General features: G+C 41.6%; 1 protein-coding gene across 4 annotated transcripts in view; it reads left to right on the top strand.

The window, feature by feature from the left end:
• VGLL4 (vestigial like family member 4) overlaps positions 1–17,041 on the top strand; it is a 163,350-nt gene extending 146,309 nt beyond the window's left edge. For all 4 annotated transcript variants that reach the window (XM_060239873.1, XM_060239872.1, XM_060239875.1 and 1 more), the window contains 3 exons: positions 4,206–4,428; positions 12,652–12,775; positions 14,077–17,041. In XM_060239873.1, coding sequence (XP_060095856.1) covers positions 4,206–4,428; positions 12,652–12,775; positions 14,077–14,348 — 619 coding nt within the window. In that variant the 3' untranslated portion in view covers positions 14,349–17,041. The remainder of the gene's footprint in view (positions 1–4,205; positions 4,429–12,651; positions 12,776–14,076) is intronic.
• The last annotated feature ends 7,318 nt before the right edge of the window (positions 17,042–24,359 follow it).

Genomic DNA, 24,359 nt, shown 5'->3' on the forward strand with positions numbered 1-24,359 from the left:
TATGTACAGCAGTATTTATAATCTTATGTACATTATAGGAAAAAGCTCGAGAATCTTTCAGTGCCTAGTATACCTCATAATTAAAGGTAAAGGTTGTGTAAGCAACCAGTCGTTTCCGATTCTGGGGTGATGTTGCTTTCACATTTTCATGGCAGACATTTTACAGCGTGGTTTGCCATTGCTTTCCCCAGTCATCTACACTTTCCCCTCAGCAAGCTGGGTACTCATTTTACCAGCCTCGGAAGGATGGAAGGCTGAGTCAACCATGAGTTGGCTACCTGAACCTAGATTCCACTGAGATCGAACTCAGGTCTTGAGCAGAGCTCGGACTGCAGTACTGCAGCTTTTCCACTCTGTGCCACGAGGGTCCTTTACCTCATCATTATATAATCCTTGTTTATTTTTCTAACAGTTAGTACCTGTGTGTTTTTCTCTTCCATTTCTGTATTTTCATTGAACTATAATCTGCCTTGAATTTTCAGGGGCAGAAAAGGTGATATTTAAATGTAGGAAATAAGCCAGCTTTCTCTAGCTCTTCCTGCTGGTTTAGATGGGTAATGTTACCACAAAGCAGTAGTAGGGAGTCTTATGGCAGATCTCTGGTGCAGCAGTTCTTTGTCTTCTCTCCCTTTTAGACAACTGCTGTAAAACAAGTATTTCAATTCCCCCTTTTGCTTTGCCTAGCAGGTAAACATGCTAGATCAGACTTCCAGCCCTCTGACACTCAGTGAAAGCACCGCTATTGAATAGGGGATAGAAAGCAGCAGGTTTATGCTGTTCTCAGAAGGAGACCTTCTGATCTTCTTCGTGGTCTCTGTGCATCACACCCTTGGGATTCCAGGCGCCTGCACCGACTCTACCGGTACTGAAAAGCTCCATGAAAGGATTTTTGTGTCCCGACCACTGGGCATGCTCACGGACCCATCCACGCATGCCCAGTAGGCAGGGCACCAAGATCCCACCAGTTTTTTTTCTGACCGCCGCACTGTTGAGACTTACCCTCGGCTCTCCGGTTTTTGGAAAATTATTCGTTGAGTTCCTAGTAGTTTTTGACCTTTTGTCTTCTCCTTCGTTGTTTCCATCGTCGTCTGTTTCTTCCTGGGGGAAAAAAAAAGACGTATCCTTGTGTCTCTGTGAGTCCAGGCTTCGGCCAATCTTCACCCCATTCCCCCCCCCCCCGGGTGGCTTTCAGCCTCTGGACAGTGGGCCCTACCGTCTATGTGGGGGTTCTTCAAATGGTGCCTCAAGTGCGGCAGCAAGCTCGCCCTGACTGACAGCCACTCCCTTTGCTTGCTTTGCTTGGGAGAGGGGCACCGCATTGATTCCTGTGGTCACTGCTTAAAGTTCAGCAAGTAGACCAGGAAAAATCAAGCCGCGAGGCTTTGAGTGGCATTGCTCCAATCGGCGTTAGCTTCTTAGCTGATGGAACACAGCTTGGCACCGGGGTCTTCGGACCAATCAGCATTGACGGCTACTCCAACGCCAACCAAGATGCCACCAGCACACAAAGCCAATCCGACATCCACGCTGCAGACCAAGAAGCCGCATGGCTCCAAGTCTTCAACCGCTTCGCCGAAACGCAAGCGAGACAGGGAGCACAAAGCATCAAAAAAAACACAAAGCTGCAATGGGAGAACACGCCTCCCCGACTCCATCGGAGGTTTCCCTTGAAAGGGTTCGACTGATGCTTAATATGGCACTACCTGATTTATTGCCACCGAGACGGCACTACCTGATTTATTGCCACCGCCCCACAGATCTCCTTCCTCATCAGCCCATGTCTTCAACATCGATGTGGAACAAGTCGATCTTACGCAGTGCTCATCAGGGTCGGCACAAGGAAGCAAAGATGATTCCTCGGCTCAACCCCGTCAGTTTCATTCGCCGCGGCAAGGCTAGCTCTCTGGAGCAAGGGGACCGTCCCCAGCGTGATGAGGACAGGTACCAGTGGTACCACAGTGCCCTTCCACCTTGGGAGCATAGACAGGGCTATGCTATGACTACATTCCGCAGGGCCTGTAAGACCGAATTGTTCCAACAGGCCTTCGACATTTAACCGAGAGAGAGCTGCCACTGGACATCATATAGAACACCATGCAGAGTACCGATGGTCACCATCGAACTTTCTGAACCGCTATATTGTACTGTATTAATACAGCACCATGAAATGTTTTAAATAATTTAAATAATTATGTGTTATATGTTTTATTGGTTTTTAATGGAAGTGATGTGATGTTGTGAGCCGCCCTGAGTCCGCTTGCAGAGAGGGCGGGATATAAGCTTAATGTAATAAATAAATAATAAATCCTTCCCAGCCCTATCATTCACCTTATTCCTGCCATTACCCTCGGGACCTGCGAGAATGGGATCAGTGTTCGGCTTACCACTCTACAGATCAACGCCGTGAGGACCCGAAACCATCGAGACTGATATCGACATCAGCATCGAAACGCCCGTCCACACCGATTCTCACCCGCCCATCTGAATCCGAATCTTCGGATGCCAAGGAGTCGGCTGGTTCAGTTGGCGCTGATTCTGATCAACATCAGTCTGAGCCTACACCATCGACGCCAGTGGCTGATGATGCCCCAATTTCTCCCTCGGAGGATCTCAAGTCCTATGAGGATTTAATCAAGCGGATGGCTACATCCCTGGGTCTGTCGATTCAGCAACCCCAACCCAAGGTCGACGACCTAGTTTTTGACATAGTTTAATGGGATGTTTCTACTGCTGTCACTCTTCTTCTCACCAACGTGCTTCTGGAAACTGTCAGAGGACCCTGGGAAAAACCATCTTCCCTGGCAGCTTCCACGAAACGCTTAGACCACATGTATAATCTGCTAGGAGAGTCAGTGAGCTCTCAGCCTTCAGATCGGACCCTCCATACCTGTGTTTTCTTGACCAGGGGTGGCTATTGCTCCTGGCATTCATTTTTTACCTAAGGTGGTGTCCGTATTCCACCTGCATTCTGAGACTTTGTTACTGGCCTTTTTTCCTTCCCCGCAGAAACAGGAACAATGGGCCTTGCACACACATGATGTTAAGCGTGCTTTATCGTTTTACCTTCATAGGACTAAGGAGTTCCGCTTGTTAACCAGCCTATTTGTTTGTTATTCTGGCCCTTCTAAGGGAAAGCAGGTCTTCTCCCAGAGGCTGTCAAAGTGGATTGTAGAGACTATAAAGTTAACATATCTGCTGGTCAAACACCCTTTGCCAGGATTTCCCAGAGCGCATTCTACGTGTGCCTTGGCAACGGCTTTCCTTAGGGGGGTGCCCCTGCCAGACATTTGCAGAGCAGCTTCTTGGGCGACCCCAGACACCATTGTGAAGCATTATGCCTTGGATGCGGGTGTGACGGACCACATGCGTGTGGGGAGTGCTGTGCTTCAGGCTGCAGTCGTCTAGTGCCAGCACCCTCCTCCAAGTAATCTTTAGCTTGCTAATCTCCCAAGGGTGTGATGCACAGAGACCATGAAGAAGATAAACAGTTACCTGTAACTGATGATCTTCGAGTGGTCATCTGTGCAGTCACACCACCCGCCCTTCCTCCCCTCCGCTGGCAGTTCTTCAGATGTTTCTTGGAGTTGCTTTCAGCGGTTAGAAGGAAACTGGCGGGATCTTGGTGCCCCACCTACTGGGCATGCGCGGATGGGTCCGTGAGCATGCCCAGTGGTTGGGACACAAAAATCCTTTGATGGAGCTTTTCAGTACTGGTAAAGTCGGCACAGGCACCTGGAATCCCAAGGGTGTGAATGCACAGATGACCACTCGAAGATCATCAGTTACAGGTAAGCAACCTGTTTTTCTTAACAGAACATGAATCAAGCATAGTTTCATGTTTCATGCATTTAGAATGTATCAGTTGAGTAAAATGAGACTGATAGTAAATGGCACTGGCCATAGACCATTTCTTCAGAACACTGTCAAAGAATGAGGTGTAGGAAGTGCATGATGTGGACAGTTTATTACTTTTCTCTTTGTGTATTTCCCAAACAGTTAGTTGATACTACCAAATGTCTTTATTACCTTTTTTTTAAAAAGGATTGTTCTTGTAGTGCCAGTTCAGCTGGTGATTGTGTGTGTATATTTAGTTGCTTGACAAATATCAGCATATGAAAAAAGACATGCTGAAATATTCTAATTCTGGATTAGACTGCCTGAAAAAAGATGCATGCAGCTGTAATAATCTGCCTGTTTTCTTTTAGAATGAAGACTGCCAATGGGGATTATCGGAAAGAGCACAGAGAAAGAAGTCGCAGTCCAATTGACCGGGCCGCTGCGCCAACAGTGACCATTCATGCTAATCACATGTATGCCTCAATCCCAAGCTTAACCATGGATCAACCTCTAGCACTGACCAAAAACAGCATGGATGCTACCCGGTCTATCAGCATCACTCCTACAATGACGTCGGTGGAACGGCAGCAGGTACTTGGCATCTTGATTGTTATGTTAGAGTCTGGGGTGTATATATTTAACATGTAGCTTTCTTTCAAATGATATGTGTGTAGTTGTGCAGGTAATCTTGTCTTCTGAAATATAATTATATCTCGTAGTTTCTCCCTATTTGCAACTTTACATGCATATTAATGCAGTGAGCATTTTTTACAAAGGTTTTAAATCATTTGGAAAGTGTATCTCTGAGAAATGTGGTTCAAGCTTTCTGATGAGTGACACAGCCTGGTAGTGACTGGCAAAAGATGCATTTAAGTCTCTTCATATAGTACATGGGAGTCCTTTTCCTGGTTTGCCCAGCCTTGATGAAAGGAGAAACCTCCCTTCCACAGACATTCAGTCCTGCCTTCCAAGGCAGAAGAGGCCAGCTTCCCTCTGTTCTGAGAGGGGAAAAAAGCAGGAGCTGCTTCTCCCCACACAAGCCCCTCAGCAGTTGTAGCTATCTTGTGAAAGCTTCAATTCCTTGTATGTGAGTGAATTCCCCCTGAGCAGGCAAACAAGGAGTTGCTGCTTCCAAAAGACTGTCTTGCTTTTATGCAAAGAATAGATAAGGTGGTGCCTAGACTTTACAACTTCAGTTTGCAAATGGGAGAACAATATGAGTTAAATGTTTTCCTACATTTTAAAAATAAAACCCTTTCTATATATGTCAGAGAATTTATTCATACAAAGCAGGAGAGTAGCGATTCTTGCTCATTTTCTCCTCCTCTCAGATTGGGCAGGCCGGTGTGTCTACGGATTTTTTTGAGCCAGATGACTCCTTCCTTAGAGTTGCAGACATTTGGCTAAGGACGCACCTATATGTCTGAGGGATTGTTAGAACTTCCATGGATTTTTTAAAACTAACCATTGACTTTTCTAATGACCATTCTTAGTAAGATTTTTTAGAAGACATATGTTCTGTAGGAAATCAGTGTTTATTGAGACGTGAGACAGAAACCCATGAGAGGATATGATAAGGGTGAAGTTTGAACTTGTCTTTGGGCCAGAGGTCTGGCATGACCTGCTTGATCTTAAACCTGGGAAGACACAGATCACTGAAATCCTGTTCACTGTGTGTCACTTGTGCACAGAGCCAGTGGCATTTTTACCTACCTTGTGCTGTTAACTGATAAATTCTTTCCTAATTCCTTTTTGGAGACTTTTTAAACAGCCCCCGCCCAAGTTTCCTGTGTTCTAGGAGGAAATAAGCAAGGTTGGTGGTGCAGACCTTTTCCAACAGTCTTCAGACAGGGTTATACTATGGAGAGCATTATTCTCTCTCTCTCTCTCCCCCCTTCCCTCCTTTCCTCACTCTTCTTTTAGGGAAATTCTTACAGTTGTTTGTAAAAACGGCTTTCCTTGCCCACTACATGTTTTCCTCCCTCCTTTTTAGACTACTGTTTGCCCAGAACTGTCACTTCCACTCTGCTCCTCCCCCACTATTTACTCTCAGCTGGGTGGGGAAGGAAGTGGATATGTTTACTGTGACTTACGGTAAATAGCAACATATAAGGGTACCTCTTGGAAATTAGGATCATTTTTTCATGGGTTTGGAAGATAATTCACCACTCAATCATCTATCATTTGATAGTGTTTCTGGCTTTTGCGGGGGCGGGGGGGACTTGAGGGATATTTCATGCATCCCTGTACATATGCTTGAGACACTATTGTTTTGTGTGACCTAGTGCACAAACCGAAGTGGTGCTGTTCTGCATACATCACCCCCCTTTTTTGCCTCTCTGCCATCAGCTCAGTGATGACAGATGAGGAAGGGAGAGGCTTCCATTGACGACATTATGGTTCTTTGAAAAAGTCTTGCTATTGTTTCTCAGCTTGGCATCCAGTTCTGGCATGCTTACGAACACCTCAGAAACTGTTTTACTGGACTGTACTTGGGTGATTATCACTTTTTTAATGACTGTGAGGCATGGCTGGATGCTCCCTCAAATAAGATGCTGCATTGAAACGTGCTATTCATGTTTAAAACTAGCCTATGCCTACAGTTCATGATTGTACTGTGCTTGTCCCTTTCTGTGAAAGGGTTTCTGTGAAAGGAGAATGCCCACCTCAGTAAAGGTTTGATTTGTATATGATCAAAACATTGTAGGAGCAGTGTGCACATAGTCTAGTCACATGTAGATTCAGGAGCTAGTTGAGTGCTTCCACATAATTGTCTTCTGGGAATGCTGCTGTCTGCATTGGAAATGGCCATGCTGTATAGCAGCAGTACCCCATCAGAAATATGCCATGCCCCCTCCTTGAATTCCCAGCTTTCTTATATATATAAGTACATTTGTGGTATGGTGGAGACCTAGCAGATTTTATCTGGATTTCCTTGGGAGGAATTGGTGGTAGATGGGTGAGAAGCTGCAGGATTGTTGGAGTTGAGTCAGTTGACCTGATCTGGTAGGCAACTTTTTATTCCTGGGTCCTTTGCTTCTTCTGGTTTGTTCCTTTCTTCTAGAATGTCTGCAGTGACAAGTGAAAACACTGAACAGAAAACTGGAGTGAGAGTTATATTATTTGGGAGCTGCTGCCTCTGTAGTGGGAAATTTGCCTTAGGAGCAGAAGGGGTGGAGGAGGCAGAAGCAGAAAAGAAGAATGTTCATCTTCACTCAGCCTAGTTTCTATGTTTAATCATTAATGTAAACCCCCTTGTTGTAACTTGCCTAGGTAAATGAATGTTTGCTTCTGACCATGTGTAGAATGCCTGTTACTGACTGTTGAGTAACCACTGTTAGTCTCCTGCCCTCATTTCCCCCAAAATCTCAGATGGAGGGCTGAAAGACTGAAGAAATGTAATGTGCAGGCATCTTTAAACTACTGAAAATGAAGTACTGCACTGTAGAAGGCCAAACTGCTGAGGAGAAGGGCTATGTAAAAAAAAAAAGCATCCCTGATATTTTCGGGATTTGGGTATATTGAAATTCCTGAATCCAAATACTGGCATGGTATTCGGGTTCAGTAAATATTCAGGATTGCCAAAAAAATTGGCTCCATTATACCCTAAGGAGGACCATTATAGTTAATAGTGCCCATATGGTATAATGGAGAATAAATCTGTGTGGGCTGTTATTGTAAGGTAGAGGCACTAAAATTTACAGCATAACTGCTGGTGCCTTTCTTAAAATGCCCCCCCCCCCAGTTTAAAAAAGATTGGACTGGGGGTCCAATTCTATGAGCCCCAAAAGAAGGTGCCTCCATTTCCAATTGAGGGGGAGGAAGGCATTTAAAGGAGATTGTCCCTTTTGCAAGTCGCACCATGAGTGAACTTTGAAGCAGTGAGTTCACATGGAAGGTGTTTAAAGGGAAGGCAGTGCCTTTAAACACCAGCTATCCAGCAGCTCCAAAAGCTCAGCCATTTCATAGTTTTAGACAATATTGAGCTTTATATTTGCTTGGGGAAAAAATCTGGAAAATACTGACAAGGTATTTTCGAGGTATTTTTCTTCAACTCGGTATTGTTGAATGCACATCCCTACTGAGGAGTCATAGGCTTGGATTCTAAGCTCCATTTTTTTCTCATGGTAGGCATTTCGACTTGTAGAAGAGGAGAGGGGTTATTTTTGACAATCCTCCCCCTCTTGCTGCAGCCCTCCACTTCAATCCTCATGATGTTCTTTGGGTCCACTGACCCAGAGGGACACTACTACGGAAGATATAGGTGCTGAAGCAAGTGTGTGTTTGGGGTTACTACTTATACATCTCATATGAGCTCATGCTGTGTAAGAGCCAAGCCATAGAATGTGGGCAGTCCTTAAACCCCACTATCGCTCACAAAACAGAACTAAAGTGTTGTGGGTCCTTATTAAATTGGAGCCAAGATTGCAAATGCTCTGCACATGTTCACTTCACAGAACCACACACGTCTATATACAAGGTAGTAGGGAATAATTTCTAGGTTAGAAGGGGAGAATTGCAGGGCAGTGTGCCATTTTAGCAATTGAAACACTGATTAATTGCTATTTCCTCCGTCCCTCAACTTTCCTAACAGTTTTGAACATTACCTCCTGGCAATATTTCTTCAGAGAAGGCTGTAGGCATGCTATTTCAATCAATAAAGGAGTTATGATTATAGGCAAAACCCTTTTATCTAGATAACTGAGGATATGCTATGTTACAAATAAATGTATCCCTTTAAAAGACTTTTATGCATACTTACTTGGTATCACTACTGTAGTAGGAAATGAGACGTTTCACTTAAAATCCATGTTTGTTTTGGTCTGCTAGCTATCTCACCACTTCAAAGCCATGTGTTTGTGACTGCATGCAAATACTTAGTGATGTGTGGATGTACTGTTTTTACTGGTGTTATCTGTGTGTGAGAACATCAGGCTTCACTCAGTGAGTTTTGACATTTGGAATATTGGGAACCTAGCAACCTCACTTCCCACCACACCTTTGTATACTCATGCTCCCTCACTATAAAATGTCCCAGCTTACAGACCTGTGCATCCCACTTATCTCACATGTGTGACCAGGCCATGTGGACACTGCTCCTATGACTCTACAAGTATGAACTTGGTATAACACGACATCCAGACTTGCCTTGAAAGAATTCAAAGGAACAAAGGAATGGATCTTCAACTTAACTGTTCCTTCCTCTTCTTATATTCATTTAAACATGTTAGAGTTTGCTGTTGGTTCAGACAGTCACAAAAGGTATTCTTCCCCTGGAAGCAGGACGAACCAGCAAGCAACATCTCTCTGGCTGTAAAATATAATCTCCTCTCAGGCTGCTTTGTTTGACTGGGCTTGTGTTGAACTGTGCTATCTCCTCTTTGCTGCTTTTTAATTACTATACACTTGTGGCTGAAGCACAGGCTGGATGATGAAAGTCTTTAGGACTGTAACTCTCTTCTGGATTCTAAGCAGGCAGGTCTTTAAGCTTGCCAGTTCCCAGGTCCGGGCAGGGATCCCCCAGTTTTTCAGGCTCCTTCCTATCACCAGCCAGCTGGCCAGTGGGGAAATCCCCACCCCGACAGCCATGACATGCCTTCAAACCTCAGCAGGTTTAGAAGAGACTTGCAACTATTTGTGCTTCTGAATGTGTGTGCGCCTTTAAATCTAGGCAGAAAAGCTGCAGGGGGAGCAGATTGCTTGTTTGGAGGAAAACTTACCCCGTAGGCTGTTCTTTCATTTTCCTAATTAGTCTGAAGAAGTTGGTTGAAATACAGCAGATGGTTATATTCAGTAACATGAGGAAGTTGCCCCAGTGAGATCACAAAAGTGTATTCTTGGTGTTTATTTTGGCTGATTTGTGAGAATGTGTGTTTTCACTTTATTTTAATGGAAGTTTAGTTGCTGGGGATGAGGAAATGAAGTCTGTATTCAGGAGAACTGCATTGCTGAATTTTTATTTATTTTAGGAAGTGGGAAAGTCTCCTGGCTTCACCCCCAAAGTCCCCAGATATTTTCTGAGTTGGACTTGGCAACCCTACAGGTCTTTGTGATGCAGACCATTCTCATAGGTAGTCTTGAACTCAGATCTTGGCTCAGTTGTCACCTCATGGCTTCATTATGTAAGCTTAGAAAAGGCACTCAAGTTCTGTTTTGCATCAATAATAAATGGAAATATTGGCATTTATTTCACTGACTTGTTAGGAAAAGGAGTAAGAACAGCATGAACTACTCTGAAAAATGGGTTCATAATTGCACTTTTAGTAGGATCTTTTCATAATTAAGCTTCTTTGGTGCTGTAAACATGCTTCTTGGGCTCTATTACTATATTGTGGAAATTTTATTGTCAACACACGGAAGCTAATCAGAGTAGCTTTGCTAGTGATTGTTGCTTTTCTTTGTTGTGGTCAGGGTAGATTTGATTTAAATCAAATTAACTTAAATCACTAGCCAAGAAGTCTTTATTTAAATCATTGTTTTCTACGTAAAGGCTCCGTGTTGCTTGCCTTAATTTATACAACTAGGTGTGTGCAAAACTTGGTAATTTTCAGGTTCAGGTGCACTGAACCTGAAAAATATCTGTATTTCCCAGTATTCCAGAATCATTCTTATATTGGGATTCGAGAAATAATTGGAATTGCTGAATTTAATTGGCTCCATTATACACTATGGGGGCCATCCCTGTAGGGCAGGGGTCTCCAACCCTGGGCCAGGGACTGGTACCGGGCCATGGTCTGTTTGCAATGGGCCATGCAGCGGAGGGGGAGGTGAAGGAGGGAGGAGGAAATGGGGGAGGAGGATATTTCCAAGTGGGCAGCCGTGTTGGTATGAAACAGTAGAACAGAGTAGGAGTCAAGTTGCACCTTTAAGATGTGATGAGGCTGTGCGGGGGGGAAGAGGGAGTAGGAAATGGGGGGAGGAGGTGGCGAGGCTACGTGGGGGGCGAAGGAGGGAGGAGGAAACAGGGAAGGAAAATGGGGGGAGAAGGAGGCACCGCAGGGGGGCTGGGGGCCAAATTGGGTGTCCCCACTCTGCTGGCCCTGGGGCCAAAAAGGTTGGGGACCACTGCTGTAGGATATAATGGAGAAAGAGGTGGGTGAACTCATGCTACTTCAAGTTCACTCATGTATGGCTTGGCTTGTGTGAATAGGGGGAGGGGAGAAGGAAAGAGGCAGGCTTTTTTTCAGGCTGAGTCATATCGGTAGCTGAATATTTGGGATATTCATTCAGTTCAGTTTTATCCTGTATAAAACCCAGATGAAGGTTTCATTTTTAGTATAATAGCTTTTTCAGGTTAGTTTTAAGGCTATATCAGAAAATTGAGTGTTTGGTTATTTACCACTTGAAAATAATTCACCTCACAATGATTTCATAATTATCTCCAGTTTAATAGGATAGTCATTCATGTCTGGACAACTTTTCTGCTGTCCTTTTTTAGAAGAAGAAAAATAGTCATTTAGAATAATCTTTTAAATTGTTTTAATTTAAATAATATCATTGTATGGCATGTGTATTCTTGTATTTGCTTGAACATCCGTGAGGCTGCATTTAGAAAGATCTGAAGACTTCTGGAGCACTCTGAACAGAAAGTTTCACTTTCATTTGTACAGCTTGTTCCTCCTTCCTCACACTTAGACCTTAACATCTCCTCCTTATCTAGACCCATTCCACTCCAAACAATCTTTTATTCATTGGATTTCTTGAAATTTAGCACTTAAGATGTAAAGAGTTTATTCTGTGCAGATAGACCTGCAGAGTAACAATAGAACTGAGATCTCTTTCTCAACTCCGTATGTTTATTTTAAAACATTTTTGCTATTAAGAAGAGACATGGTATCTCTGCAGTCATGAATTCAGTTTTGAGAACTGCAAAATGCATCTATGATGGTATCTTATAGATAAGAAAAAATATTTAAAGTAATCTTACAGAAACCTCTGGGAGAGAGGGATTGACATTGGGGCTGTAATGAATGAATCAGAACATCTGGTTCAAATTTTTAAAATCCATTTTTAATAATATATTTTTTTATCCACCCTGGATGTGCTGGCTAGAGAAACAAGGCATACATTGCACTTGGGTTGATTCACCTACTGTGATGCAGTGCAGTGTTAAATCTTCATCCCCAAATCTGCTGGCCTAGAACAGGGGTCACAAACCATTTCTTTAATGAGAACTAGTTCTGTCAAATGTAAAAGTATCCTGGGCTATTTCTCCCACCCCAGCATTGTTTTGTTCTGTCCTATGAACACGGACTGGGAGGAGCACCAATGAAGCTACCTGCTCATCAGCACAATGACCGATCCCATGAAATAAAATCTTTTTGAAAAAATAAATGAATAAGCCTAGAGTAGATCTTTTCATATTCTTTTTTGGGGATTCATAAGATACTCTGAAGCAGCCAGTTAGTGATCAGTAGTTCACAAGCTGCCTGTTAGAGACCACTATCTAGAAGTTTGGCATGTGTTGTAGTTACAGATGCCACTTGACATAGTACTCCAAAGATTTTTTATGTTGATCTTGCACTGAATTGCAGTTTTCAAAAGCTAGGGGGCTCCCCACTGATACAAAGAGCTTGCACAAAGACATTCTTTGATTTCTGAGTGCCAAGAAACTGCCTGCCTGAACGCTACCTACTATATCAAGTAGAAGGCTACTCTTATGCCCAGGTAGTTTAGTGTTTTCCTTCTGTTGTGAATCCTCATGAACCAGGCCGTTGGTTATGACGTATTTTATTCTGTTTGTGAACTGAACTGTTTGCTTTACGTGAGGTAGCAGCTGTGCTGAATGACTGTTCTTTTCTCTGCCCTACCCAGAACCGTCCATCTGTAATCACATGTGCCTCTGCAAGCAATCGTAACTGTAATCTCTCTCATTGTCCAATTGCGCACAGTGGATGTGGCACTGCCATGCCAGCCAGTTACCGGAGACCATCTAGCAGTAAGTAATGCTTCATTAACACTGAGGGTTTTTTTCTTCCCTAACACTTGAAAGCTAATACATAAGTTCGCATATAAATCTAATGTAAGAAATTAATTAAGCAGTACAGTGAGGTTTGGGGAGGAAGTGGGGTATGCTAGAGTCATATTAAATGTGTAATTGTGTACTGCAATAGAACTTTTATTGGGATCATCCTTCCCTGTGGTTGGCAGCTAAAAGCTTGATTCATGCCAAAATTTCTAAGCAAACTCTGTGGGTGGGAAAAAATATGTTCCCCAATATTTTTTTCTTATTCTTTTGTACTTCAAGTCCCTAAATCTAGTAGTGGTTCAGTCTTGTTCTGCTTGTACTTTCTTGAGTCAGATCAGTATCTGTCCTTTGCTGTCTTCTCTAGCATTACAAACATAGTGTGCAGCAGAATTGCCACATTGGGTTCAAATCATCAGAAGAATGTACTCTGGTGTAAACCAGATCTTCCTAAGGTGGAGGCAGGGATAGTATCCAGTTCCCCTTGAGTGTAAAACTATTTAGCCATGTCAGTAGAATGCAGGACAAGGTACAAATTGAGGAAAGAATATACAAATTATTTCCTGATATGAAGAGAACAAAAATACAAGGGCACAGGCCATATGCTACAAAAGGCAGGCTCTGATCCCCCATCATGAAACCGTCTACCTCATTTTGGGAACATTTCTTTAAAACTAATTGGTATTCTTCCCAGATTGCTTATTTTCTGCAACAATAACAATTGTGTACGCTCAGTAATTCATTTCAGCAAATATAAAGCCTAAATACACATTCAAATAGTAGCTGTGGCAGTTTGTCATGAAGGCAACTGTAGAAATAAATCCTTTTCAGTTCTCTTATTTTTAAAATTTGTCTTACTGTTCCTTGTAACAAAGAATTCATATCCCTACCAATTTGTTTTTAGAAAGTAAACATAACAGAAAGCAATGTCAAAGACTCAAGCTAAATTGTTGCAAAGGAAACTATAAAAATTGTCTTTCCCTCTGTTTCTAGTCTTAAAATTGCAAATTATCACGTTTCCTGTGGAATCCTAGAAAAGTGTGTAAATAACTAACATTGAAAATTAGAAATATTCAACAACTTAAATTGGAATTTTAAAATTAATGCAATCTTAGCAAGGCTATTTCATTTTTCTTTTGTGTTGTGAACAAAAATGGTAGTATTTTGCTATTACAGAAGCAGCTGCAATGAAAACTGTCAGCATTTTTGTTCTTAATTGATTTTTTTGGAGGGGTGGTTCTTATTGGTGCCTCTCATTTCTTTCTCCCATGAAGCTACCACTGCCTGTGATCCAGTGGTGGAAGAGCACTTCCGTAGAAGCCTTGGCAAGAATTATAAGGAGCCAGAGCCAGTGACAAACTCTGTATCTATTACGGGATCAGTTGATGACCACTTCGCCAAAGCACTTGGAGATACATGGCTTCAGATCAAAGCTGCAAAGGATGGAGTGTCCAGCAGTCCTGAATCTGCCTCCAGGAGGGGCCAGTCATCATCTCCTTCTTCCCATATGGTCAACCATAATCATTCACCTTCTGTAGTCTCATGAAGAAAGGACCAGTTTCTTCATCCCAACGTGAATTTGCATGGTTTGACTGAGCTTGGAACAGTGCTCAAACAGTAATAGTGTTTGGGAGGGAGAAAAGGAGGTGAGATAAGTTGTCAGCAACACAAATTTTTAAGTATTTGCTTGGTTTTTATACAAGTGTGCCCTAAAAAGATAGCAGGAACTATTTGATTTAAAAAATAAATTCTATGATGTAGCACTCGTTTTTTCCTGCCTCAGTTACCAAAGAAACCTCTCATGCAAGTCTGCTGCCCCCCCCCCCCCTTTTTATAACACATGCAGAAGCAAGTTAATGGGCAAAAAAGCCATTCTGTACAGTTGGTTGACCCAAATACTGTGTGCTTTGATTAGCTTCTTGAGATTAGAAATTTGTCCTGTCCCCCCCCCCCCCTCGCTTCCATTGCTTTCTTCTCTCTTTGTGAAGTAACTTTGTATGTATATACTTGAAAAGAACTGTCATGTATGATTTGCACTATTGGAGGAAGTCTAAAGTTGCATAGCAGCTTCACGCACGATGCTTATATTCTGAGGGCAAACTGCTTGGGGAAAAAAGTCTAAGGGTGACATTTCTTTCTCTTTAAAGCAAGAAAGCAGAGTTGCTTAGGAAGGGGAAGTCTCATACAGGTTATAGGTCTTTCTCTCTTTAGCTGTCAGGTGCTTAGTGCTTGCAACTGGACTGCGTTAATTGACCGATCATGGGCATTTTAATTTTTATTAACGTTGCAGTTTGTTAGAATAGAGCTGAAGTCAGAGGGTTCAATAGTGCTTTAAAGATGCATGTTTAAAAAGAAATAGCTGGTATCTATTAATGTATAGACAGTAAGAAACATAATACTTATTAGACTTTGAGAACTAGTTTTTTTTTTTTTTCAGTAACAGCCCTAGGTAGACTTACTGCTGGTACAGTTGTACTCTGATATTTGTATCTGTTATTCACCTTTAGTAGCAGCCAGCAGACATGGACAGCCTCACGTTGGCCACAAAAGAAGCCGTTTATACTGTAGCGAATGCTGTGAAGTGCAGGATGCTTTCGCTTCATTCACTACTCCATCTGCAGCATCATCTATTTAATAAGAATTTGCTTACTGAAAGGTTTAGAAATGCGTAAGCTAGTTAGTTGCGAAAATGGTCTTTTTCAGATATCTTGACTAACTGATAGATGGTGAAATAATGATCTTTAGTTATTAAGGCTGCTTATAAATCTAGGCCAATGCACCATACATTCCTCCATTTAAAACCTTTTATAAAGATGTTATTTGCATTTATTTCATTTGCTGTATTAATAGCCAGTAACTAGGTAAATAGAGGCAGGCATAAAGAACAGATTTGTGTTAGTAATGAGCTTCTCAGCTTTGTTAAATGCAGCAACTTGCCCTTTCTTTTCCCCCTCCCACACATTCCACCATACCCCAGTAAAGTTACATCTAGTGGGTTTTTAATATACTGGGTTCCATGAAAAGACAGGGTCCATTTTTGAGAGAGAGAGAGGTTAGAACTGGTTGTGAATTAGAACTACACGATGTATTCTGGTCAGTGTTACAATATTGGGTCCATATTGGCTTTTACATTTTTTCAATGTTAAAAGTTATTTAATAAAAAAATAATAGAGTAAGAGACCAGAATATGATGTTTATTATTATCATTATTTTTGTTTTCTCTGAGTAAGGCTGCCTAATTTTAGAAGCAGGAAAAGGCCAACAGAAGCTCCTCCCTTCTCACCCATTTCACTATCTTCATCATGGGTAGTCAATGCACAATCTGCTTTGGCATTCTGTACCCAACTCCCTATAAGAAAACTGCAGAAGAAAACCAACAACACTTTTTTTATATAGGTGACTTTAAGACCATCATTACGCTGTGCGTAAAGAATGTACAGAGAAATTTGTAGGTATTTTTTGAGGAACAATTAATTTGTTAATGATATGTAGCTATTTAATTTTTCCCTTTCCTTTATTGTAATCATTCTCTCATTTTTTGTCTGTTTGGAGAAAAAAAAGTTGATCTTTTTTTGTTTGTAGATGTGTCTGTAATACAGTAAAAGTGCAGGAACACAGTTATTCTATGAGAACACTGCATTAGCAATTAATAGCCACTAGTGTGTTATTGCTACAGGCTACTGAGCAGTCTAACAGGAAAATACTAATGACTGTAGATGGGCTCTGTGAGGATATGAAACTCCTCTGACATCTCTTTGAAGCACAACAGAACAATGTCAGGTTTACCTGTCTGTGATAGGTAAGTGTAGTTGTGGTGGGCAAAGATTGGCATTCATCCACACAACACTTGGAAATTATTTGTATTGATTTTGGTGGAACCTATGTAAAAATAAATGTGCTTAGGATTATAGGTTTGATGTGAGGTGTCCCATGCTTAATCATTGGGGGGGGGGAGGGGAAAATTTCCATGGAAATTATTTTGTGAAAGCCAAAGGGGATTACAGGGTGGGCAGAATGGGGGGAGGGGATATTGGCCTCACTGTTACATGATGTTTTATCACAGAGCCACAGTGTCTACAGTTCAGCTTGAACAACGCTCTCCATGTTTGTAAATCTGTAATATATCATTCTTCTATGGCCTCGTTTCACCTAGAGATTTTTAAAAAAGGTTTGGCAGGCCATCTTTTTTTTTGTACTTAAAGTAGCCTTAATGAACAATAAAGTGCTCTTAAAATCTCAGATGTGAGTATGTTTGTGTCTTAATTTTTGATTGTGTTTTTAAAACTGGTGTTTCACAGAGCAACCACAAACTCCAAAACCAGATAATTGCAAATGATACATGCATATACATTTACTGCCACAACTCTGGTCCCCATGTCTCTACAACACCCTAATAAATTCCAAGGTATTTTGATGAGTAGGTATATTGTTATTTTTTCCACAGGCAAAGTTTTCAGAGTAAAGCACATTGCCAGTATCAGGCTTTGTGCTTACAATGCAGCTTAAAGTTGCTATCCTTGTTTTAGTAGGGAGAACAGCTCTATTGTGCATTTGTTCAGTATAATTTTTTTTTAAAAACCATTGTACCTTTATGCTCATACAAGTAAGTAAAGTAAATTTATTTTTATATCCCGCCCTCCCCCGCCAAAGGCGGGCTCAGGGCGGCTCACAGACATGGAACACCATGATTAGAATAAAATACAATGTAAACAAGAGTTTAAAATACAATTCAATTATATAAATTAATTAAAATAGATAAACAGGTGCTATAAGGTGCTATAGATCACAATCATACCTAAGATGGCTAGATGGCTACAGGTCAATTTCAATTTAGCCAGGTTCTGTCTTAAAGGCAAGCTGAAAGAGAAAGGTTTTGCAAGCCCTGCGGAACTGATTCAGGTCCCGCAGGGCTCGCATCATCTCTGGAAGTTGATTCCACCATTGAGGGGCCATTGCTGAAAAGGCTTGCTCCCTGGTTGTCTTCAGTCTAACTTCTCTTGGCCCAGGGATTTTTAAAAGATTTTGAGAGCTAGATCTCAGTGCTCTCTGGGGGACATATGGGGAGAGGCGGTCCCTAAGGTAGGCAGGTCCTCGGCCATACAACAGACCAGCTTCTCTGCAGTGCTAGTAAAAGAAACTCTATTACTGGTAGTGGGCAGTAATTGGATTTCTTTTATTACCAATGCAGATAATCTTATCTCTAAACTTTAGGTAACTAGCTCACATTTTCACTGGAGGCAAGGGGATGAGGAAAGGAAAGAAAACCATGCCCTGTGCGTCACCAGTCTGATATTACTGGATAGTTAATAATACCACTGAGTTCTTTTTCCAGCTATATGAAGGACCAATTTACATAAGTGCACCATATACTGTGCGATATCACTTATTTGTCTGTTGGGCACTTTGTAGAACTGCCACAGCAATCATAGTGGATTTGTATATGTGGAATTTTGGGGGGGGGGGGATAACTATGCAATCTCACACTGCCCCAAACATCATTTATTTTGCTGACAATTTCAAGAAAGCAAGGACATCTATTATTTTATATTACTTGTGAGTATTTAAAAATATCAACTGTACATGCTTCTTGGAATATCAGAGCATCTCCCATCCTGAAACTAGTCATTGTGGATTTTTACAGCAAGCAAGTTGTCTCAAAATGAACTCATCCTAAGTTTCTCCTTAACTTTCAACCTGTTTGTGGCTACCAGGGTCAATATCGACTCCCTAGCATTCTCAGGGCTAATAATCTTGAAATAGCTCACAATTTCTTCTTCTTTTGCTATTATATATTTCCTAAGCGGAAACAGTGAAATATTTTATCCTTCAGTATGACCATTTATGCATATACTTCTTTTAAGGAAAAGGTTACTCCATGTGTGCAATTTCAGAAAGCAATCCCAAAACAAGATATCTGTGAGTAATGTACACAGAATACATCTACATGGCAACACTTGCTATCATGCCATTTCCAAAAGACCCTAATAAAATATCAAGATGTTCTGATAAGTAAGTAGAACTATTTCTATTTCTTTCACAGGCAAAGTTTTCAGAGGAAAGCAGTGTCTTGGTACTCCAGCCAGGACCATCCCAGCATTAGGCATTGTGCTTACATCCAAGCTTACTGCAAGACTTCCATGCCAACTCTTGAGGACATGGCAGCATTCTTACTTTTGGCTGCCAGTGAATGTAATAAAGTGAAGTGTACCCACAGATGTAAATCTTGGTATTGGGGCTCAACACCTTTCAGGGAACAGAGTGCTAAAAAAGCATGTTCAGTTCTTTGTGTGTGGGGGGGGGCCCACACAGATGGGTGACAGTGATTGATGATCACAACAGTTCAGCTAGATGCCTCATCACCCCAACAGCTTCCACCAAACTGAAGGTGAGTGATCTACTAACATTCATCTGAGCATCTGTTTCAAGGAAGCTTACCGTGAACCAGGTGGCATTCTCAGTTCTCTGCTCCAAGCCAATCTTCCAAGATGTTTCATCTTCAATAATTAAAGCAATAGAAATAACCTGGCTGTTGTCCTAGTTGGCTTATCCAATACTCAGTACAGTAGTTGTAGGTAAATGAAAGCAGGTTTTCTGGATGAGCCTTGCAAGCATTTTCTGACATCTCGCATGGTACTGAAGACTTTAGGACATAGCCAACCTTGTTTTTATTCACCCAATGAAGAAGCAATAAAGTATCACTGGTTGAGAATGCAGAAGTCATCTGTTTCATAACCACAAATGAGGCTGGATAGGGAAAGAATGTATCTTTATCCTACCCTTCCTCTAATGAGCTTGGGATAGCATATATAGTTCTCTCCACCTCCATTTTATCGTCATGATATCCCTGCAAAGTAAATTAGGGAGAGTGACTGACCTGCAATCCGTAAGTGCATTTGACACCTGCATGGGGTTTTGAATTCAAGTCTTTCCCTGGCCTGCTCCAATGTTTTATCATTATACTATGCTCCTTCAATACACTTCTGTATGACAAATCTTAATTTGTTATATCGGTACGATTAAGCCATTTAGAACTAGCCATTGTGAGACATCTCTTCCAAGAAAGAGCTGGGCAAAAGGGAAGAGTCTCCAGCTATATGGGTGAGCTTTGCTTAGGATTGTTTGTCAACTGGGAAATTACAAGGTCAAGTTAGCTAGATAACCATCCATCCTTCTGGTTTTCTCTGTAGGCTTAGCTCTCTTAAACAGCACACAACATCTAAAGTTGTTTCTGGATTGCACTACCTGGACTCACCAGAAATGAGGGCTCACATTATTCAGTGGTCATGATAACAAAGAAGTTCCCAGGAAAGTAAAAGTAACCCAATTGGTTGCTTACCTAAGGATGTAGACTATTTACTTGCTTAAATTCTGCCCTGACTGTTCCTACCTATACTTTTGAGGCTGATTTTGCTACATGCAAGTATATAAATATTTAGAATGAGGGATAGCAGCTCTAGCACTGCATGTCTCAAAGGAAGATGGCTTACTGTAATTTAATTTTGCTTCCTTGGCTCCCAAGAGTTGGGAAGGATTAGTTGCTTTTGAAGTTCAGTCTTTTTAAGACAATCAAAAGGCCAATTCATAACACAGCACACTAATAGTATTTCATAATTTTCTAACTGCTATATCAGTTCACTCGAGTATTTATATCCAGCTGACAGACTTCTGTGTTTGCTGCAAGTGGTGTGGGATGCATCAAAATTGATATTCTCGTGTTCATATATGAGAGTTGAAAAAATACCATTTTTCCTACAGTAGTCTACTTTTAATTTATGACAAAGCTATTAGTCAGTTCCAGCAAGAGTACACTCTATTACATTGACAAAGAACTGTTTCAGTTTTTCTCACGTGATGAGTGACTATTCTTACTGTCCTTGTCACTTCTGATGTCACATTGATTTTGTTAGAAGGTAGCTGTACTAAAAAGGCACATAATCTCATTTTTTCCACACATTTTTTCTTTTAAGTTATTTTTGTGTATTCATCCTTGTAATATTCTTCATCTCTAGTTTCGTAAAAAAACCCTCTTGATAGTCATGCAATTAATGGCTTTTGTGTCATGACAACAAACCATCCCACATGAAAACAGCCATCTAAGACAGCTGTTCTCAACTCTCAGTAGCCCAAGGATCCCCATTTTGATTTAACATGTTTCAAAGACCCCCTATGCCTTTCACCTTATCACTGACCCCTTTCACAGACCAAGACAACCCCTTTCAAAGGGAATGCAGCAATCTGCATATGTTATATGATGGCCTCCCGCCTATTTGTGACGTAAAAAAATGTAGTGAGAACCACATCAGCTACACCAGTGGTATTCACTCTGCAGCTTATGGAGAGCAATGTTCAAAATTATCACTTGCCAAGCTATATTATTGCCATATGCCCTATGTATCAAACTACAATCATACGTATACAAGATATACCTATTCATATTTAAATATGTCATAACTTTTTTAATTAACGGAAGGCCTTTGCACATGTTAGACTGACTCTCCCAACCACTGTTGAAACTTAGCCAGCCTGAGCATATCTGGAGTGAGCAAAATGGCTTCACACTCAGTCATCAGCATGAGGCACAGCAGCTCGGGTGAGAAAAGGTGCCCAGAAGAGACCAGGGTGGCTGTAGATAAAGGGGGAGGAGGTAAAGCTACCCCACCTCCCTGAGGCTAGTTTGCTCTTTGCCTGGCCAGTTGCAGGAGCTCTGGGAGGCAATATGTGGAGAGGATGGAATTTCAGGAGATCACATAGCTTCTTCCATGGTGCTCACACGTTTCCTCAGTATTGATGGTCTTTACCATGAAGATTGGGGAAATTCTTATAGCATCACCATTGATGCTATTAACACCTCCTCCATTTCCCCTTCTGCTCCTCAATATATCACATGGCTGGTATTGCCTGCTGTCATCAGGCAATGGCAAACCTAGCTAAAGAGGAAGATCTTGAGATGCAAAGAAGAATTAAGCTGCTTGGCAGAGAGAGGGATCTGATGTTCCAAGCACAAGGAACAACACAGAAAGAGGCACATACATAGCTATGAGAAGAAGCAGGCTCAAGTTTCAATGGCAATGATTGGCAATGGAGTAGAAAGCAGATTTAACCCAACTATTGGGTGCCTTTTGTTTGTCCTATAAAAAAGTATGGAGGTCAAAGCACCCAGACACCAGCACAATGCGCCAAATATTGTCTTCTAGCTCTCTCAGTGGGTGTCCCAGACCCCATTAACAAGGGTCTCATGAAAACATGCACACACAGTCACAGGCATTTTACTAATATAGATGGCTTTTAGGAATTCCAGTCACATCTGACATTTTTAAACATCTAGGGTTGGAGGAAGGGGGAGGTATGCCATCAAGTCACAGCTGACTTATGGTGAGCCAGTAGGGTTTTTATGGCAAGAGACATTCAGAGGTAGTTTGCCATTGCTTCTGCATCATGACCCTGGTATTTCTTGGTGGTCTCCCATCCACAGGCTAACCAGGACTGGCATGGACCATCCAGGCCAGAGCAAGCATCTACTTATTTAGGGCTATTTCCCATCATAGTCATGACAGGCAACAGCTATTCCATAAAGCAGCTAAATTCAGCAACAGTTCTTGGCACCAGTGCTAGAACTGCAGTAACAAGCAACAGAAACAAACTGCCTTTGTACCCAGTATTGTATTGCATGATGGTGTTTGTTCCACTCTCCCTCCCACTCCCCCTCATGAGCCAGTAGTTGTCTTTTGAGCCCTATCACAATGGGAGCTTATTGTATTCCAGTCAGCAAAAAACAGTCAAGTCTGAAATTTTCAATGGTTTCTCTCTCTCCAAACACAAGTCACACTATTTACTTATTTTAAACCATCCTGTTTGCTTACAAAATGTTGATTCTGTTACAAGTGTATGTTCCAGACTTAAACTTGATCCATAATAAAATGCTTGCAGTAGTCAGCTTAGTTGAATGTGATGTTCTACACAAATGAAAAACAGGCACTTTGGTCAAGAACAGATAACATGAAGAGCTCCAGACGCTTCACCTAATGATATAAAATGAACATGAAGTAATAAGACAGAGTATTATCTCAGTAAGGATACATGGATCTCTTTTAGACTTAAAAGGCTTTCATTTCAGTTCTGAATGGATGCTATCCATAAGTACTTAACTTTTTTTGTCATTCCATGCTGTTTTGACCTTGCCTATGTCTAATTCAATAACAAAAATACAAGTGTCTTCCCCTGACCTGGATAGCCCAGGCAAACTCGATCTTGTCAGAGCTCAGAAACTATGCAGGGCTGGGCAAACCCTGGCAAGTACTTGGATGGGAGGCTTCCAACAAATATCCATTCATTATTGTACGTAGTCCAGTTTATGCAGTGGAGACTAATCGAGTCCAGCTGGAAATCTTGTGTTTTTAAAGGAATTTATATTGTTTTATTGAACTTAATTGTTATTTATATTGATTTTATATGTCTATTTTTATGTTGTGATCCACCCTGAACCCGCATGCAGGGAGGGCAGAATATAAATTTTATTAATAAATAAATAAATGTCAAGGGTGAGACACAAAAGCAGGCAAGCAAGCCACCTCTCTGAAATGTCCAAGCCCCAGTAGGGGATTGCCAGACGTCAGCCATGACTTCCAGGTACATGTGCACCACACACACACACACACAAATAACAAAAATTAAAAATACAAAGTGGTCTGATGAAAGAGATGCGGGCAACGACCTCCCTTGCAAAACTAACTCTCCCCCCTTAATTCTTTTGACTAATAAGGCACACACATTTCTGCTCATGCATTTCTAGATCTCTGTTTTGGAAGGCCATGCCTGATGGCTTTGTTGGATGATGGCAAGTGCAGTTGTTACTGGTCTTGTATCCCACTGAAGTCTGTGCTTACCAAAAAAATGTACTCGAGGAATATAACCCCAAGCACCAAAGTTCAGCTTCCCTGTTGCCAGCCCTAGACACCCAGGTGCTAAAGGAGCTCTTTGGCCAGCAAAAGCTGCTTGGCAAGAAAGTTGCTCCATGCCAATCATTTTCTTTGAAACAATTTATGCTCATCTATGCATCTGGAAACTACTGCTTTATTTAAGCATTCTTTTCCTCCTAAAGCTATGAAAATTAATCTTAAAAAAGTTGCTGTACTCAATTTTTTTAGAACCTACTGAAATAATCACACCTGAAAAATAGCTGCTGTAACTTGGGCCTGAATATGAAAGCTGTCAAATTATGAGCCAAAGGTTAATTTCCAAAAAAGGGTGAATTGGCTTTGGAATAACTATCACTGTCTATTAGGCATGTTTCCACTAGCTGGTCTTAATTTGCTTCTCCACACCCACATCTAGACAATGCTGGTTTGATTTGGAAACGAGCAATTCTAGCAGTCGGAGCTTCCCTGGGCTCAGAGAACATAAACTGGCATAGCAGTAGTCTGACAATGCCAGCAAAGCTTAAATTAATAGGTGATGGGGGGCGGGGGAGAGAAATGGGCACAGAAGAGAAAAATGGTTTCTGCTCAAGTCTATACAATAAAGCAGTATGTCTACATGGCAATTAAAAACAAGTTATAAA

This window comes from Heteronotia binoei, chromosome 5 (genome assembly GCF_032191835.1).
Source record: "Heteronotia binoei isolate CCM8104 ecotype False Entrance Well chromosome 5, APGP_CSIRO_Hbin_v1, whole genome shotgun sequence".
Lineage (NCBI taxonomy): Eukaryota > Metazoa > Chordata > Lepidosauria > Squamata > Gekkonidae > Heteronotia > Heteronotia binoei.